Below are 16340 nucleotides of genomic sequence, written 5' to 3'. Positions count from 1 at the left end.
GAGGCGGCTCCCTGCACCTCAGCCACCACAGGGCCCTGGACCAGTGTCTCCTCCTGAAGGGTCCTGGGGGTCCTGGGGGGGCTGGAGGGCAGGGCGGGTGCTGGGGAGGAAGTGTCCTGTGCTCCCTCCCCACAGGACAGAGCTGTTTCCCCCAGGAAGGCCCAGAGTGCCTGGCTGAAACTGGGCTGAAGCCAATCTCCCTTTGCAGGGGTCGCAGAGACCACCCCTCCCCCCCGAGGGCGCTGAGTGGCACACAGAGAGTGGGCAGTGCAGGAAGCGTTTATTTGCTCTCTGAGGAGGGGCTGGGGGCACACTGGCTGTGGAGTGATCGGGAGGCCTCTGGGGGCTGCTCTCCTGGAGGCTCCTGTTCAGCGAGGGCTTCATGGCCTCTGCCTCTCTGGTCAGCGGTTCATTAATGGTGTTGGCGAAACTGGCGGGCTTGGGGCACAGTGGGGGGCTGGCATGAGTGGGCAAGGTCCAGCGCAGGGTGGAGCCTGCCCCCTTGCCTGGGCCTTCTTCCCGAAGTCCCTGGTGTAGGACAAGTCCAGCTCGGCCTGTGTGCGGAACACTCCCAGGTCTGAGCGTGTGTGCACGCATGTGCGTGTGTCTGCATGTGAGCGTGCTGCCTGGAACATGATCGCCCCGCCCCTTTTCTGTGCTGAAGAGGGTCCTCACAGCAGGGCCCAGAGGAGAGTGGGCCCCAGGCTGAGCAGGAGCCCCCCAGCGAGGGCCCAGAGACTGCGCCCGGCCCGGGTCACCCCATTACAGAGGTCACGTTCACAGCAAGAGAGACCCTGCACTTCAGTCCTGGAGATCAGCGGATTCTGCACTGAGTTGGCGACGAGTTGCATAGCCTCTGAAGCCGCTTCGCAGGAAGGGGCACAAGACCCATGATGCACCTTTGTTTGTTGCCCTGTGGGCAAGAAAGAAAGTGCCTGGTGTTGGAGGCTTCATCCCCTTTGACCTCCCTGTGCTGACCCTGGTCGCCCTCTCCCAGGCCTGCTTGGCCATCCATTCCTCTGCTGGGAGGCCCATCTCGTCTCTCCAGACCCCGGGCTTTCCTCCAGTCGGCCTTTGCCAGCTGCTCTGTACAGAAGGGAACTAAAGCAGGGACATGGCACAGCCCCAGGTGACCTGAACATTGGACCCTGCCACACTCACACTTTCTATGAGTCCCCCTGACCCCCCTCCCCCGTCATGGTGTGGGCACCGGGAACTCACCACTCGTCAGGGTCATGACTAGGTCACCCTTATAGCAGACGTTGGATCCCCCTCCACACGGGAGGACTTGGCACTGGTCCATACCCTGGATGCCAGTACAGAGGTAGCACCGTAGGCTCAGGGCTGGGGCCGGGTGGGGAGACAGGTCAGGCTCAGATGACAGGAAGGCTGGCTTTAGATCCCACAGACCAGAACCACCAGTGGAGCTGGGTCTCTGGGCAGCCTCCCTCCCCCCTCCCGTCCCCTTCATGGGAACTGCGGCTCCTGGGATGGTAGGTGCCGGAGGACAGAACCTTCACAGGCTCACAAAGACAGCCTCTCACGAGGGATTATGAACCCACCCTCCCGGGACAGTCCCTGCCTGTTGCCCTGGTGCTCACCATGATCGTAGCACAGCAGGGCGGTCAGCAGGACGAGATAGAGGCCTCTCATGGTTCCCGGACACCATGCAATGCAGGGAGGGGCTGCAGAGTGTCCCAGGTTCAGGTTCGAGCCTCCCCTCCCCAACCCTGGCCCTCCGCGGCTGACTGCCCAGCTTGCCTCCCCCAACCTCTCCCTTATCCACTTACTGTGCACCCACTGGTAGCTTCAGTCCCACTCAGCATGACGGCATCTGAAGCCACTTCCTTGATGTTCACATATATGTCCCCAACACCCTTGTGTCCCACCCCTCGGCTGGGATTACTTGCACGCAGTGTTCTAGTCTCAGACCCCACCCAGGTTCTGGAGTCCAAGGTCAAGAGAGGAGTGTTAGTTCTTGGCAGAAATAGAATTCCTTCTTTACAACCAGTCAGATGTGTTGGAGAACTTCCAGGGTGAAGTGGTGGCCCTTCCACAGCTCTCTGTGGACACTGTCTACCCTCCTCAGAACCGTGAAATGCGACCTGTGTTCCTTCCCCTCTCTAGACTGATTCTAAGCCCCACAGGTCTCGTTGTCACTGGGCGTCCATACATTCCCCAAGAAAGATGGCACAAAAAAAGCTACAGAAGCAGAAAAATATTTAAATGTTAAATACATGTTTTAAAAGCTGGTGGACATGAGGTCTTGGATACCAAGCAAGTCATTGTTATTACGTCCTCCCTTGTACACTTCCTAGGTTGAGATCATGATTTGTATAACCTTAAACGTCTAAGGCAGTGGTTCTTTTTTTTTTTTTTTTTGTATTTTTATGAAGCTGGAAACGGGGAGAGACCGTCAGACAGACTCCCGCATGCGCCCGACCGGGATCCACCCGGCATGCCCACCAGGGGCGACGCTCTGCCCACCCGGGGGCGGTGACCAGAGCCACTCTAGCACCTGAGGCAGAGGCCAAGGAGCCATCCCCAGCGCCCGGGCCATCTTTGCTCCAATGGAGCCTCGGCAGGCTGCGGGAGGGGAAGAGAGAGACAGAGAGGAAGGGGGGGGGGTGGAGAAGCAAATGGGCGCCTCTCCTATGTGCCCTGGCCGGGAATTGAACCCGGGTCCCCCACATGCCAGGCCGATGCTCTACCGTTGAGCCAACCGGCCAGGGCCGACAGTGGTTCTCAAAGTATGTGCATGGTGCACTGGTGCGCCCTAGAAGATTTCCAGGTGTGCCCTATGGTATTCCAGAGAAATATGTGCCTGTTGGGGACCAAAAAACCAACAGGGTTTTTGGAGTTTAGATTTTGGGGGGACAGAGGTGTGGAGAATTTGCTGTAAGCTGACAGTCTGCCAAACCCCCACCTCACCTGCCTGATTAGGTTGCAAAAGGCTGTTAAGCTGTGGTGCTGGATTGTTTACACTACCCCCCATGTTCCCCAGAAAGACTGGAAAAAAGTTTCTCCTATCCTTTGTTTGGTGTGAAGTTAAGATGATATGTATGGTGGGGGTTATCTGTAGTTGGTAAAATTCTATTTTTTTTTTTTTTACAGTGACAGAGAGAGGGATAGATAGGGACAGAGAGACAGGAATGGAGAGAGATGAGAAGCATCAATCATTAGTTTTTAAACGCTGTGACACCTTAGTTGTTCCTTGATTGCTTTCTCATATATGCCTTGACCGTGGGGCTACAGCAGACCAAGTAACCCCTTGCTCAAGCCAGAGACCTTGAGTCCAAGCTGGTGAGCTTTGCTCAAACCAGATGAGCCCACGCTCAAGGTGGCAACCTCGGGGTCTTGAACCCGGGTCCTCTGCATCCCAGTCCGATGCTCTGTTCACTGCGCCACCACACGGTCAGGCTGTACTTGGTAAAATTCTTGGGTTGCCTTGGCGACATGATCAGAGACCATTAATTTGCTAATGGTCTTACTTTGCCTTATAAATTTAGCAAGATGCGGTTTTGGGGCATGCTTTGTTCTTGCCAGCAGCAATTATAGGGCCTTTCCAACCCCATCTTTTATTTCTTTAAGTGTATTTTCTTAATTCTGCGCGGTTCCCACTCAGGACCGGGACTTACTAGCTGCGCTGGTTCGTAGCATGTGCCCAGATATAAAAATAAATACAGTTACTCTATTATATCATTTCATTAAGGAAATACCACTCTTTTTGTTAACACATCATTATTATATTTATTACTAACACTTCATTATATGATTTATGTTTCTCATAAACTCAAGAATGAAAAAACTTAACACATTCACACTGGGACCTGCTGAATTTACTAAATCTTACAAAGAATGTATCTTGTATATATAAAAAGATAACATTTTTGTCGTTTTTTTTATTTTTTAACCTCTCTTTTTTACAAATTCTAAAAAGCATAACTCAAAAAATGTAACATAAAAATGTTTTTTAATGTCAGAATAAATGTAATTTTGTCGTATTTATTTCATTTAATTACCATAAATGCATGCTTGGACTTTTTATTTTTTCTCTTTAATATTTGACTTAATTATAACATATTTCTCAAATATTTGTATATAGTATGCTTACAATTATTTGTAGGATTTTAAATGTGCTCCAACTTCAAAAAGTTTGAGAACCACTGATCTCTTGCATATAACATTAGCGTATTTGGCTAGCAAACCCAAGCAGAATAAAATGTGTGTTCCTGCTCCGTTTATTGCTGGTGACTCAGAAGACAGCTGTTTTTATGACACAAGCAAGAAGACACTAGTCTTATCTAACAGAGACGTACTGAAATCAAACAAACTTAGATAGCATTTGTGCCAGTTCCTATATTTATGACAGTTTTTAGGGAGATTTCACTTCTATAAGCTCTGCTTATGTTTCAGCTAATTAGAACAATCTTCCTCACAGTACTTTATCATTCAGTTTGATAACAGCATCGGGAGGTCGGAGACCATCGTGTATACACCACGTAGAGTATATGCACACACACAAACATACAGAAGGACACAGAGGCCTTGATTCTGAATGTCTGCCTTACAGAACTGTGATTGAGTCCATTTCTGCTGTGATAAGCTGCCAGTCTGTGGCACTGTGTTTCAGCAGTCCTAGGAGCCCATAGGTCCCCATGTCAGCACCTGTCAGATGCGCCCCATCCTGCAGGACATCCTTGTAGCCCACCCCTGAGAGTTCCACCCCCCCCCCTCAGCCAGGGGATCCTTCCCTTGTCATTGGGTCAGCCGAGTTCCTAATTGTATTGCGCTCAATGTTGCCAACCTTCTGCTTTCCGGATGTGCATTTTCTGTCTGGGTAAGAATGTTTCCCCACAGTGAGGCCAGGAGGCTCTTCTCCCACATGTCCCCCTAGGAGCTTTGTTGGGCAAATGAGTTTGTAAACTATGATTTTTTTTGTATTTTTTTTTTTTTTGAAGCTGGCAACGGGGAGGCAGTCAGACAGACTCTCACATGCACCAGACTGGGATCCACCCGGCACGCCGACCAGGGGGCGATGCTCTGCCCATCTGGGGCGTCGCTCTGTTGCGACCAGAGCCACTCCAGTGCCTGGGGTAGAGGCCAAGGAGCCATCCCCAGCGCCCGGGCCATCTTTGCTCCAATGGAGCCTCGGCTGCGAGAGGGGAAGAGAGAGACAGATAGGAAGAAGAGGGGGAGGGGTGGAGAAGCAGATGGGCGCCTCTCCTGTGTGCCCTGGCCGGGAATCGAACCCGGGACTTCCGCACTCCATGCCGACGCTCTACCACTGAGCCAACTGGCCAGGGCCTACACTATGATTTTTGAGTTTGCTCACTTTTATTGTTACAAAATGGTGCTGGGCAGCACCAGGCAGGTATATGTGGTCTGTGAAATAGCACATTACTATCCTGTTAGAGAAGGGCCATTGCCTTGCTAATGTTTGCTGGAGAAGAGGTTTTTACACCAGAATGCTTTGAAATGAGAAGGAAGGAGAAGAGGCAGAGAGAGAAGCCCTGATTTTTTAAGGAGAGCAGAGAGAATGCAGGGAGCTGAAGGAAGAAGCCAGTTTGTGCAGAAGGGAGAAGGTGTGCAGGTGGGGAACCAGAGCTGAGGGGCTTTGCGAGCTCCGCTGAGAAGCGTGGGGCCTTTAATTTAAAAAGGAACCTGAGAAGGTTCTCCTGGCTGTGGAACCAGAGGACGTGTCAGTGCTTTGGGAGCCCAGAGTAAAAGGGAAGTGTTTTTCCCTGTGTGTGTTGCTCATCGGTCAGTGTGAGACTTTAATAAAGGAATGGCCCACCATATTTCAGCTCCACTGTTCCTTTACCATCTGCCTGAATCCAGTAAGACACACATGTGCACGGCCACGATGGTGGAGAATACTGACCATACAGCTGTAAACGCAGTTCTGGTGTTTCTGGAACCAACTAACTGCAGACTGACCCACCTGAGTTCCAAGGAGCAGACGAAGTCTTCCCAGTTCCCTATCAACACATGTCAGTGAGATCTTTTCAACCCTATACACCCTCAGACTCCTTCTTATTGGGGCTGACAGCTTTTGCAACCTCAGCCCATCTGCCCCCAGATGTTTTAATAAAGTCCACTGTTGTACCTCCCTTGGCTCCTGGATTCCTCTCTCGGTGAACCTAACACTTGCTGCTGAAACCCGGGAGACCCAACAGGGAGCTGGGCTCCGCTAGGCGCTGTCCCCAGTCCTTGGGCTTGCAGCTCGGAGAGCAATTGGCAGCGGCAGCTAGTCCTAGGCTGAGGGCTCAGACTCCTTAGCGGTCTCCTCCTCCCAGCTGGGTCTCCTGGGCCAGTGGAGAGGAGGAAACCCGATCAGAACCTCGGCTTCCATTGATGACCCCCGCCTCCACACCAGCCAGTCATCTCAGCTCAGGTGGTGAGAGGACCCCTGGGAGGAGCCCCTGGTCTGCTCTGCTCCCCTGGCTCCTGCGAGGAAAACTGAGGTGGAGCAGGGGGCAGGTCCCAGCCATAGACAGAGGGGCCAGGGCAGCCCCCCGGGCTCAGCACTAGTCCTTCCCCCTCGGGAAGGGCCGGACCGTGGTCCTGAGTCCCTCTGGCCTCCACCTTGAAGTCTCTGTGGGGTTCTTGAACCCACACTCAGGGTTCCAGGTGAAGCAGCTGGGAGAATGGGGAGAAGGTGAAGCTCTGGCTCCCTTTGTCCCTGAGGGGGCAGCTGCTAAGAGGGGAAAAGTGTGAAAGACCCTAGAGGGGAGGAACCAGGCCAGGTGCCCTGGGAGGCGGCTTGTCGGGAGCCGATCCACTAATGCTGGCTAACTAGGTCACAGCAGAAGAAGATCCACAACTGCTGGCTGACAAAGTCACAGCAAAAGAAGATAGAGTCACCGCAGTAAGACCAACAGCTGCGGGTTGACAAAGTCACCGCAAGGAAAGGCACAACGACACTTCCCCCTTTAATCTTTTGAATTAATCTGGCCTTATATCCCCCCTTTTTCTGGGTGTGTGCTATTATTTGTGGCACAGGGATAATAGTACCGTACTTTCCCTGTAGATTTGTAGTAATTTCTTTGGAAATGAGACAGAAGGTGTAAGTTCCACAGAAAAGCCTGTAAGCCCCTTGAACTGGGCTCATAAACATAAGAGGCTGGCTATGATATCCCTCGTAAAGGGTTAAGTTTGTAGGAGAATTTCTTCTTATTAATCATGTTAGAAAGAATATAGTTAGAACTTAGCTAGTATATGAATATAGTAAATAAATAAAGTTTAACTAGACATTAGAATCTTAGGTAAAGTGTAGTGGAGTGGCCTGTTGCATGACCTTGGATAGGAGTGCAGCTGGCTAGTAAAGAATGTTTTGTTAAAAGACTTGTTTTGTCACTGAAGGCAGTTGCTGGGCTTTTCTCAGTAAAACATTCTCATGAGATTTTTGTATTTTCCAAGAATAGGAGAGGTATGTGGTGGGATTCATAGTAGCAATAGCAACTAATGCCTTCTGATATTATGTTGCTACTAGCTATCTTGCAGGTACACTCTATGTATCTTTAAGTAAAAATTACTCTTTATACTATGTCAGTTTCTTAATAGCAAGCCTTTTGTAGTCTTGTGAGAAAAGAATTAGGACACTACATGAACTCAAGGCTATTTGCCTGAGCAAGCGGTGGTCCTCTGCTGGTCCTTGATGATTTCGTCTGCTATCTCTTTCTGTGCCCTTGACTCACAACAAGAGTAAAATAGAGTTATTAATTAGTACTAATCTTTTAGAAGTTTGTACCAATATAATTATTACTATTGTATAACTGTACTTTGAATGACTTACTACCTGACTTGTAGCTTATAGATATGAATTAACTGTTATCTAAAAATATGTAACCATAGTGAAACTAAAACAATGATGTATTCAAAATACCATGTGATTGTAACTTAGTGTGTGTGCATAAAAAGTAATGTTAGACCAGCCATTGAGAGAGATGCCTGGCAGTAAATGCTAACAAGAGAATAAAGAGAAAGAAAAGAATTCGGCTCTCTCACTCGATTTTCGCCGACGCCGTCTCCTCCTGTGGGACCCCTGGAACCCCCCCCGGGGCTGGACCCCGGCATTTGGCGCCCGAACAGGGACCTACAGGTAATCCCCCCTCGTTGTCTCGGGACGGCTAGGACTCCACTCAGGGTGCTGCAGACCCCCCTGTAAGAAAGACAGGGTGAGGATAGGTGGAGAATTTCAGAACTTAAGATTTTGAGAAGTCATGGGCCATACTGAGTCTAAAGAAAGAAGACTCTTTATAAAAGTCATTAAGTATACACTTTCCCAAAAAGGAGTTAATGTTTCCACTAAACAAGTAGCTCGTTTTATGAAATTCGTACAAAAATGTTCTCCATGGTTTCCAGATGAGGGAACGCTTAGTTTTGAGAAATGGGTTAAAGTTGGAGAAGATTTAAAACTTTACTATGAGCTACATGGACCAGAAAAGGTCCCAGTTGATTCATTTGCTTTATGGAGCTTGATTAAAGATGCCTTAAATCCAGAACATGAGATACATAAACTTTCTAAGGCAACTGCTCCTCCAAAAGAAGAGACTCCGTTAATTAGAAGTAAAAGGCAGTCTCAAGATACTACAAATCATGCTATGGCCTCTTTAAAATTAAGTAAACATCAGGATGATAGTGAAGATCATTTATCTCCAAAAGATGAGGCTGAATTAGAAGATGAGGCAGCTAAATATAATAGGGATAATGAGGATTGGAAGTCAAAAACAGTCTTGCCCATATTATATTCCTCCAAGACTGACAAAAAGAATGAAAATAAGGCTATTAAAATGTCTTTGCCTCTACCAGTACAATCACCAGATGTTAATGAAAAGAAAAAATCATCAGGGTTAACAGGGTTGCAGAAGGCAATTCAAGCTTCTTGCGACCAAGGGGAAACTGATTTGGCATTATGTTTTCCTGTGGCTGTGGCTGGTGAATTTGATGATGAGGAGAATCCCACATGGGAGCCGCTTTCTTATAAATTATTAAGAGAGTTGAAAATGGCTTGCAGTCAATATGGACCCACCTCTCCTTATACTATGTCTTTGATAGAAACAGTTTCTCATAATTGGATGACTCCTTATGATTGGGAACAAGTGGCTAAAGCTTGTTTATCTAGAGGAAATCAGCCATTAGGACCAAATTTAGGAATAGAATGGCAGCCCCCACAAAACCAAAATCTGACAAGTAATCAAAGTAGCAATCAGGGAAACTGGCAAGGGGGCCAGCCTCAGGCCCCAGTAACAATTGGGGCCAGCCTGAATCCATTTGTCAACTCCGGTCTGTCTCAGACCTCACCCGGGCCTCCCGCGTGGCAGGCAAGAATTCTACCACTGAACCACCCATGCCTTCATGCAAAATATGAGAAGCAAGCCTCTTGTGGGGGTTGAAATGGAGGGATTCCGGCTGCCGGTTGCAGCAGCTATTAGAAGTCAAGAATGATTAGAAAACTGAGATGAGTTTTAAAGTTGTGTTATTATCTAATTTTCTTTAGTAAATAGAAGGACTTAAGAGTTTGGAAAAATTACAGGTTTTTTTTGTTCTCCTCTTTCTCTCAACTCATTTTATTTCTTTCCTGTTCTATGCCTGAAAAGAGGGCAAAGGGAACACCTGTTTGGATATGGCTAAACAGAATCTCATAAACGGCCGTTCTTGAAACTTTTCAAGAGAGAGTTCTGTTTAGTTTCTATTCAATATGTTCCAATCAAAATTGCCCTGCGTAAAAATCAAGCAGGCCATACTCTAATCTCTAAAATCCCGGGTTTCTCTCTAATCTGTCTGATTTGTCTACTTTGTCTGATTCTTGTTTGTGTTTGGTCTTTGTTTAATGTTGTCTAAATGTGATTTTTTAAGTTCTTGCATGCAAAAATTGAATATGCTGGCTCTAATATTATAAAAATATCATCCCTACAAATTTATAATTTTAATTGAAACAAGTAAAGCGCGCTCATTTAAATTTAAATAATATGAAATATGAATCCTAAAGACTTGTTGATTTTGACTAAACTGCTTCAAGCTTCAGGCTGCTTGCTGCCGCTGCAGAGCATGAAGCAGAGTAGATTTACCCAACAAAGGTGTAGGTTTTTTTTAATATAGAAAAATAATAAAAGTCACACTAGAATTTTCCAGCTTTAATGTGTTCTTTAAATTGCCTGCTAATTATTGGAGTAGTAATGTTTTTATAAATATAGGAAACTCGTATACTGGAACCCCTGCAAATCTTCTTAATCATGCTTTTTACTTTAAAAAAATTCTTTTGAATGCTAATATACAGGATTATTCAACACCTGAGACACTGGAATCTGGATCTGGATAAGCCTAAACCAATGGCAAAGTGGAAGGATTTATTGACAGGTCAATGGAAGGGACCAGATGTAATTCTAACCCAGGGAAGAGGGTATGCTTGTATATTTCCACAGGACGCTGACTCGCCTCTCTGAATCCCAGACCGGTTGATTCGCCATGTCTCACCAGAGGCCTCTGCTGCCACTGCTGCCCCCTCCCAGCCAGAAGGAGACTCCTGTGCCACCTGTGTCACCAGTGACTTCCCAGCAAAGGCCATCAAGAAACTCTCCATATAATCCTGTTATTCTATATTTAGCATTTCCTGCTCTCATTATGTTTTAACAAACTGTCTATCTATTGACACCAAAGCTCAAGTTATGTTTATTTTGCGGCAGCCACCTTATGTGATGTTACCTGTTAGTCTGTCTCAGCCTTGGTATGATGACCCAGGGTTGCATGCACTACAGGCTGCTTCTGAAGCGCTTGCTCACCATCGAGAAGAGCGATTTGTTGCTGAATTGATTTTGGGAATTACTGCTCTTATTGCTATTATAGAATCTGTAGCTGCTTCCACCACTGCTTTAGCTCAATCAGTTCACACTGCAAATCATGTAGATAGTTTATCTCGTAATATATCTCTTGCATTAGCAGTACAGGAGACTATAGATAGGAAGTTAGAATTGAAAGTGAATGCTTTAGAGAAGGCTTTTATTCACATATGTAATGAGTTGTTAGCTATGAAGGCTAGAATGACTCTTAGATACCATGCAGGATTCAGGTGGATATGTGTGACTCCTTTAGAATATAATCAGTCTATCATAGCATGGAATAATGTACAGAATCATTTGTTAGGTGTATGGAATAATAGTGATATTAGTTTAGATTTGAGGAAATTACATCAGCAAATACAAAACTTAGGACATTCAGGCTCTTTAGTCTCTGCCTCAGAAGTAGCTGATCAATTTGTTGAAAACATTAAAAGTATGTTTTCTATGCATGGCCTGACCTCTCTGGCTACTGATATAGGCATAATAATAGCTGTGACAATTATCACTCTTCTTGTCCTTCCAGTCATATTCCGACTCTTAAACAGCAATCTCAGAGAAACAACGGTGAAAATACAAAAGCTTTATTTAAATAATAAAAAAGGGGGAGATGTCGGGAGCCGATCCACTAATGCTGGCTAACTAGGTCACAGCAGAAGAAGATCCACAACTGCTGGCTGACAAAGTCACAGCAAAAGAAGATAGAGTCACCGCAGTAAGACCAACAGCTGCGGGTTGACAAAGTCACCGCAAGGAAAGGCACAACGACACTTCCCCCTTTAATCTTTTGAATTAATCTGGCCTTATATCCCCCCTTTTTCTGGGTGTGTGCTATTATTTGTGGCACAGGGATAATAGTACCGTACTTTCCCTGTAGATTTGTAGTAATTTCTTTGGAAATGAGACAGAAGGTGTAAGTTCCACAGAAAAGCCTGTAAGCCCCTTGAACTGGGCTCATAAACATAAGAGGCTGGCTATGATATCCCTCGTAAAGGGTTAAGTTTGTAGGAGAATTTCTTCTTATTAATCATGTTAGAAAGAATATAGTTAGAACTTAGCTAGTATATGAATATAGTAAATAAATAAAGTTTAACTAGACATTAGAATCTTAGGTAAAGTGTAGTGAAGTGGCCTGTTGCATGACCTTGGATAGGAGTGCAGCTGGCTAGTAAAGAATGTTTTGTTAAAAGACTTGTTTTGTCACTGAAGGCAGTTGCTGGGCTTTTCTCAGTAAAACATTCTCATGAGATTTTTGTATTTTCCAAGAATAGGAGAGGTATGTGGTGGAATTCATAGTAGCAATAGCAACTAATGCCTTCTGATATTATGTTGCTACTAGCTATCTTGCAGGTGCACTCTATGTATCTTTAAGTAAAAATTACTCTTTATACTATGTCAGTTTCTTAATAGCAAGCCTTTTGTAGTCTTGTGAGAAAAGAATTAGGACACTACATGAACTCAAGGCTATTTGCCTGAGCAAGCGGTGGTCCTCTGCTGGTCCTTGATGATTTCGTCTGCTATCTCTTTCTGTGCCCTTGACTCACAACAAGAGTAAAATAGAGTTATTAATTAGTACTAATCTTTTAGAAGTTTGTACCAATATAATTATTACTATTGTATAACTGTACTTTGAATGACTTACCACCTGACTTGTAGCTTATAGATATGAATTAACTGTTATCTAAAAATATGTAACCATAGTGAAACTAAAACAATGATGTATTCAAAATACCATGTGATTGTAACTTAGTGTGTGTGCATAAAAAGTAATGTTAGACCAGCCATTGAGAGAGATGCCTGGCAGTAAATGCTAACAAGAGAATAAAGAGAAAGAAAAGAATTCGGCTCTCTCACTCGATTTTCGCCGACGCCGTCTCCTCCTGTGGGACCCCTGGAACCCCCCCCGGGGCTGGACCCCGGCAGCGGCTCCCTGCACCTCAGCCACCACAGGGCCCTGGACCAGTGCCCCTCCTGAAGGGTCCTGGGGGTCCTGGGGGGGCTGGAGGGCAGGGCGGGTGCTGGGGAGGAAGTGCTTCTTAGAAAGTGTGGGGCCTCCCTCCCCACAGGACAGAGCTGTTTCCCCCAGGAAGGCCCAGAGTGCCTGGCTGAAACTGGGCTGAAGCCAATCTCCCTTTGCAGGGGTCGCAGAGACCACCCCTCCCCCCCCCCCGAGGGCGCTGAATGGCACACAGAGAGTGGGCAGTGCAGGAAGCGTTTATTTGCTCTCTGAGGAGGGGCTGGGGGCACACTGGCTGTGGGAGTGGTCGGGAGGCCTCTGGGGGCTGCTCTCCTGGAGGCTCCTGTTCAGCGAGGGCTTCATGGCCTCTGCCTCTCTGGTCAGCGGTTCATTAATGGTGTTGGCGAAACTGGCGGGCTTTGGGCACAGCGGGGGGCTGGCATGTGTGGGCAAGGTTCAGCGCAGGGTGGAGCCTGCCCCCTTCCCTGGGCCTTCTTCCCGAAGTCCCTGGTGTAGGACAAGTCCAGCTCGGCCAGTGTGCTGAACACTCCCAGGTCTGAGCGTGTGTGCACGCATGTGCGTGTGTCTGCATGTGAGCGTGCTGCCTGGAACATGATCGCCCCGCCCCTTTTCTGTGCTGAAGAGGGTCCTCACAGCAGGGCCCAGAGGAGAGTGGGCCCCAGGCTGAGCAGGAGCCCCCCAGCGAGGGCCCAGAGACTGCGCCCGGCCCGGGTCACCCCATTACAGAGGTCATCTTTACAGCAAGAGAGACCCTGCACTTCAGACTTGGAGATCAGCGGATTCTGCACTGAGTTGGCCATGAGTTGCATAGTCTCTGAAGCCTCTTCGCAGGAAGGGGCACAAGACCTATGATGTACCGTCGTCTGTTGCCCTGTGGGCAAGAATAAAAGTGCCTGGTGTTGGAGGCTTCATCCCCTTTGACCTCCCTGTGCTGACCCTGGTCGCCCTCTCCCAGGTCTGCTTGGCCATCCATTCCTCTGCTGGGAGGCCCATCTCGTCTCTCCAGACCTCAGGCTTTCCTCCAGTCGGCCTTTGCCAGCTGCTCTGTACAGAAGGGAACTAAAGCAGGGACATGGCACAGCCCCAGGTGACCTGAACATTGGCCCCTACCACACTCACAGTTTCCACGAGCCCCCCTGACCCCCCTCCCCCATCATGGTGTGGGCACCGGGAACTCACCATTCGTCAGGGTTATGACTACGTCGCCCTCATAGCAGACGTTGGATCCCCCTCCACACGTTTGGACTTTGCACTTCTTCGTACCATCGATACCACTACAGGCATAGCACCGTAGGCTCAGGGCTGGGGCCGGGTGAGGAGACAGGTCAGGCTCAGATAACAGGAAGCCTGGCTTTAGATCCCCACAGACTACAATCATGAGTGGAGCCGGGCCTCTGGGCACCCTCATCTCCCTCCCCTCCCGTCCCCTTCATGGGAACTGCGGCTCCTGGGATGGTAGGTGCGGGAGGACAGAACCTTCACAGGCTCACAAAGACAGCCTCTCACGAGGGATTATGAACCCACCCTCCCGGGACAGTCCCTGCCTGTTGCCCTGGTGCTCACCATGATCGTAGCACAGCAGGGCGGTCAGCAGGACGAGATAGAGGCCTCTCATGGTTCCCGGACACCATGCAATGCAGGGAGGGGCTGCAGAGTGTCCCAGGTTCAGGTTCGAGCCTCCCCTCCCCAACCCTGGCCCTCCGCGGCTGACTGCCCAGCTTGCCTCCCCCAACCTCTCCCTTATCCACTTACTGTGCACCCACTGGTAGCTTCAGTCCCACTCAGCATGACGGCATCTGAAGCCACTTCCTTGATGCTCACATATATGTCCCCAACACCCTTGTGTCCCACCCCTCGGCTGGGATTACTTGCACGCAGTGTTCTAGTCTCAGACCCCACCCAGGTTCTGGAGTCCAAGGTCAAGAGAGGAGTGTTAGTTCTTGGCAGAAATAGAATTCCTTCTTTACAACCAGTCAGATGTGTTGGAGAACTTCCAGGGTGAAGTGGTGGCCCTTCCACAGCTCTCTGTGGACACTGTCTACCCTCCTCAGAACCGTGAAATGCGACCTGTGTTCCTTCCCCTCTCTAGACTGATTCTAAGCCCCACAGGTCTCGTCGTCACTGGGCGTCCATACATTCCCCAAGAAAGATGGCACAAAAAAAGCTACAGAAGCAGAAAAATATTTAAATGTTAAATACATGTTTTAAAAGCTGGTGGACATGAGGTCTTGGATACCAAGCAAGTCATTGTTATTACGTCCTCCCTTGTACATTTCCTAGGTTGAGATCATGATTTGTATAACCTTAAACGTCTAAGGCAGTGGTTCTCAAAGTACGTGCACGGTGCACTTGTGCGCCCTAGATTTCCAGGTGCGCCCTTTGGTATTCCAGAGAAACATGTGCCTGTTGGGACCAAAAAACCAACAGTGTTTTTGTAGTTTAGATTTTGGGGGGACAGAGGTGTGGGGAATTGGCTGTAAGCTGACAGTCTGCCAAACCCCCACCTCACCTGCCTGATTAGGTTGCAAAAGGCTGTTAAGCTGTGGTGCTGGATTGTTTACACTACCCCCCATGTTCCCCGGAAAGACTGGAAAAAAGTTTCTTCTATCCTTTGTTTGGTGTCAAGTTAATGATATGTATGGTGGGGGTTATCTGTAGTTGGTAAAATTTTATTTTCTTTTTTACAGTGACAGAGAGAGGATATATAGGGACAGACAGGAACGGATAGAGATGAGAAGCATCAATCATTAGTTTTTAAACGCTGTGACACCTTAGTTGTTCATTGATTGCTTTCTCATATGTGCCTTGACCGTGGGGCTGCAGCAGACCGAGTAACCCCTTGCTCAAGCCAGAGACCTTGAGTCCAAGCTGGTGAGCTTTGCTCAAACCAGATGAGCCCATGCTCAAGCTGGCAACCTCGGGGTCTTGAACCCGGGTCCTCTGCATCCCAGTCCGACACTCTATTTACTGCGCCACCACCTGGTCAGGCTGTACTTGGTAAAATTCTTGGGTTGCCTTGGCGACATGATCAGAGACCATTGATTTGCTAATGGTCTCACTTTGCCCTATAAATATAGCAAGATGCGGTTTTGGGGCATGCTTTGTTCTTGCCAGCAGCAATTACAGGGCCTTTCCAACCCCATCTTTTATTTCTTTAAGTGTATTTTCTTTATATATATATATATATATATATATATATATTTTTTTTTTTTTTTTTTTTTTTTTTTTTTTTGTATTTTTCTGAACCTGGAAACGGGGAGAGACAGTCAGACAGACTCCCGCATGCGCCCAACTGGGATCCACTCGGCACGCCCACCAGGGGCGAAGCTCTGCCCACCAGGGGGCAATGCTCTGCCCCTCCGGGGCGTCGCTCTGCCGCGACCAGAACCACTCTAGCGCCTGGGGCAGAGGCCAAGGAGCCATCCCCAGCGCCCGGGCCATCTTTGCTCCAATAGAGCCTTGGCTGTGGGAGGGGAAGAGAGAGACAGAGAGGAAGGAGGGGGGGTGGAGAAACAAATGGGCGC

At 48.1% G+C, this 16340-nt stretch overlaps 2 protein-coding genes across 3 annotated transcripts in view; both read right to left on the bottom strand.

Annotated features, from left to right (window-relative positions):
* Positions 1-329: 329 nt before the first annotated feature.
* Positions 330-16340, bottom strand: part of LOC136401443 (lymphocyte antigen 6H-like) — a 38697-nt gene continuing 22686 nt past the window's right edge. The window contains exons 1-4 of one of the 2 annotated variants that reach the window (XM_066379697.1): positions 1791-1924; positions 1602-1685; positions 1222-1344; positions 343-913 (exon numbers count right to left, since the gene is read on the bottom strand). In XM_066379697.1, coding sequence (XP_066235794.1) covers positions 672-913; positions 1222-1344; positions 1602-1653 — 417 coding nt within the window. In that variant the 5' untranslated portion in view covers positions 1654-1685; positions 1791-1924 and the 3' untranslated portion in view covers positions 343-671. Of the gene's footprint in view, positions 914-1221; positions 1345-1601; positions 1686-1790; positions 1925-16340 lie in introns of those variants that run through there. The other variant, XM_066379699.1, reaches the window with a different exon arrangement.
* LOC136401444 (lymphocyte antigen 6H-like) lies at positions 13035-14702 on the bottom strand. Its single transcript, XM_066379700.1, has 4 exons — positions 14569-14702; positions 14380-14463; positions 13996-14118; positions 13035-13687 (listed from the first exon to the last, which is right to left on the bottom strand). Exons 2-4 carry the CDS (start codon positions 14429-14431, stop codon positions 13446-13448), a joined length of 417 nt encoding a protein of 138 aa, XP_066235797.1. The 5' UTR covers positions 14432-14463; positions 14569-14702; the 3' UTR covers positions 13035-13445.

This window comes from Saccopteryx leptura, chromosome 3, assembly GCF_036850995.1.
Source record: "Saccopteryx leptura isolate mSacLep1 chromosome 3, mSacLep1_pri_phased_curated, whole genome shotgun sequence".
Lineage (NCBI taxonomy): Eukaryota > Metazoa > Chordata > Mammalia > Chiroptera > Emballonuridae > Saccopteryx > Saccopteryx leptura.
The sequence above is the reverse complement of the archived record's forward strand: the minus strand, read 5'-3'. Positions and strand labels throughout refer to the sequence as shown.

Bases quoted from the DNA above. Each gene is read 5' to 3' on its own strand.
- LOC136401444 (XM_066379700.1), bottom strand. From the start codon at position 14,431: ATGAGAGGCCTCTATCTCGTCCTGCTGACCGCCCTGCTGTGCTACGAT. The intron at 14,119-14,379 runs GTGAGCACCAGG...ACCCGGCCCCAG, and splicing joins CCTGCTGTGCTACGATCATG to CCCTGAGCCTACGGTGCTAT. The intron at 13,688-13,995 runs GTGAGTTCCCGG...TCTTGCCCACAG, and splicing joins AGTCATAACCCTGACGAATG to GGCAACAGACGACGGTACAT.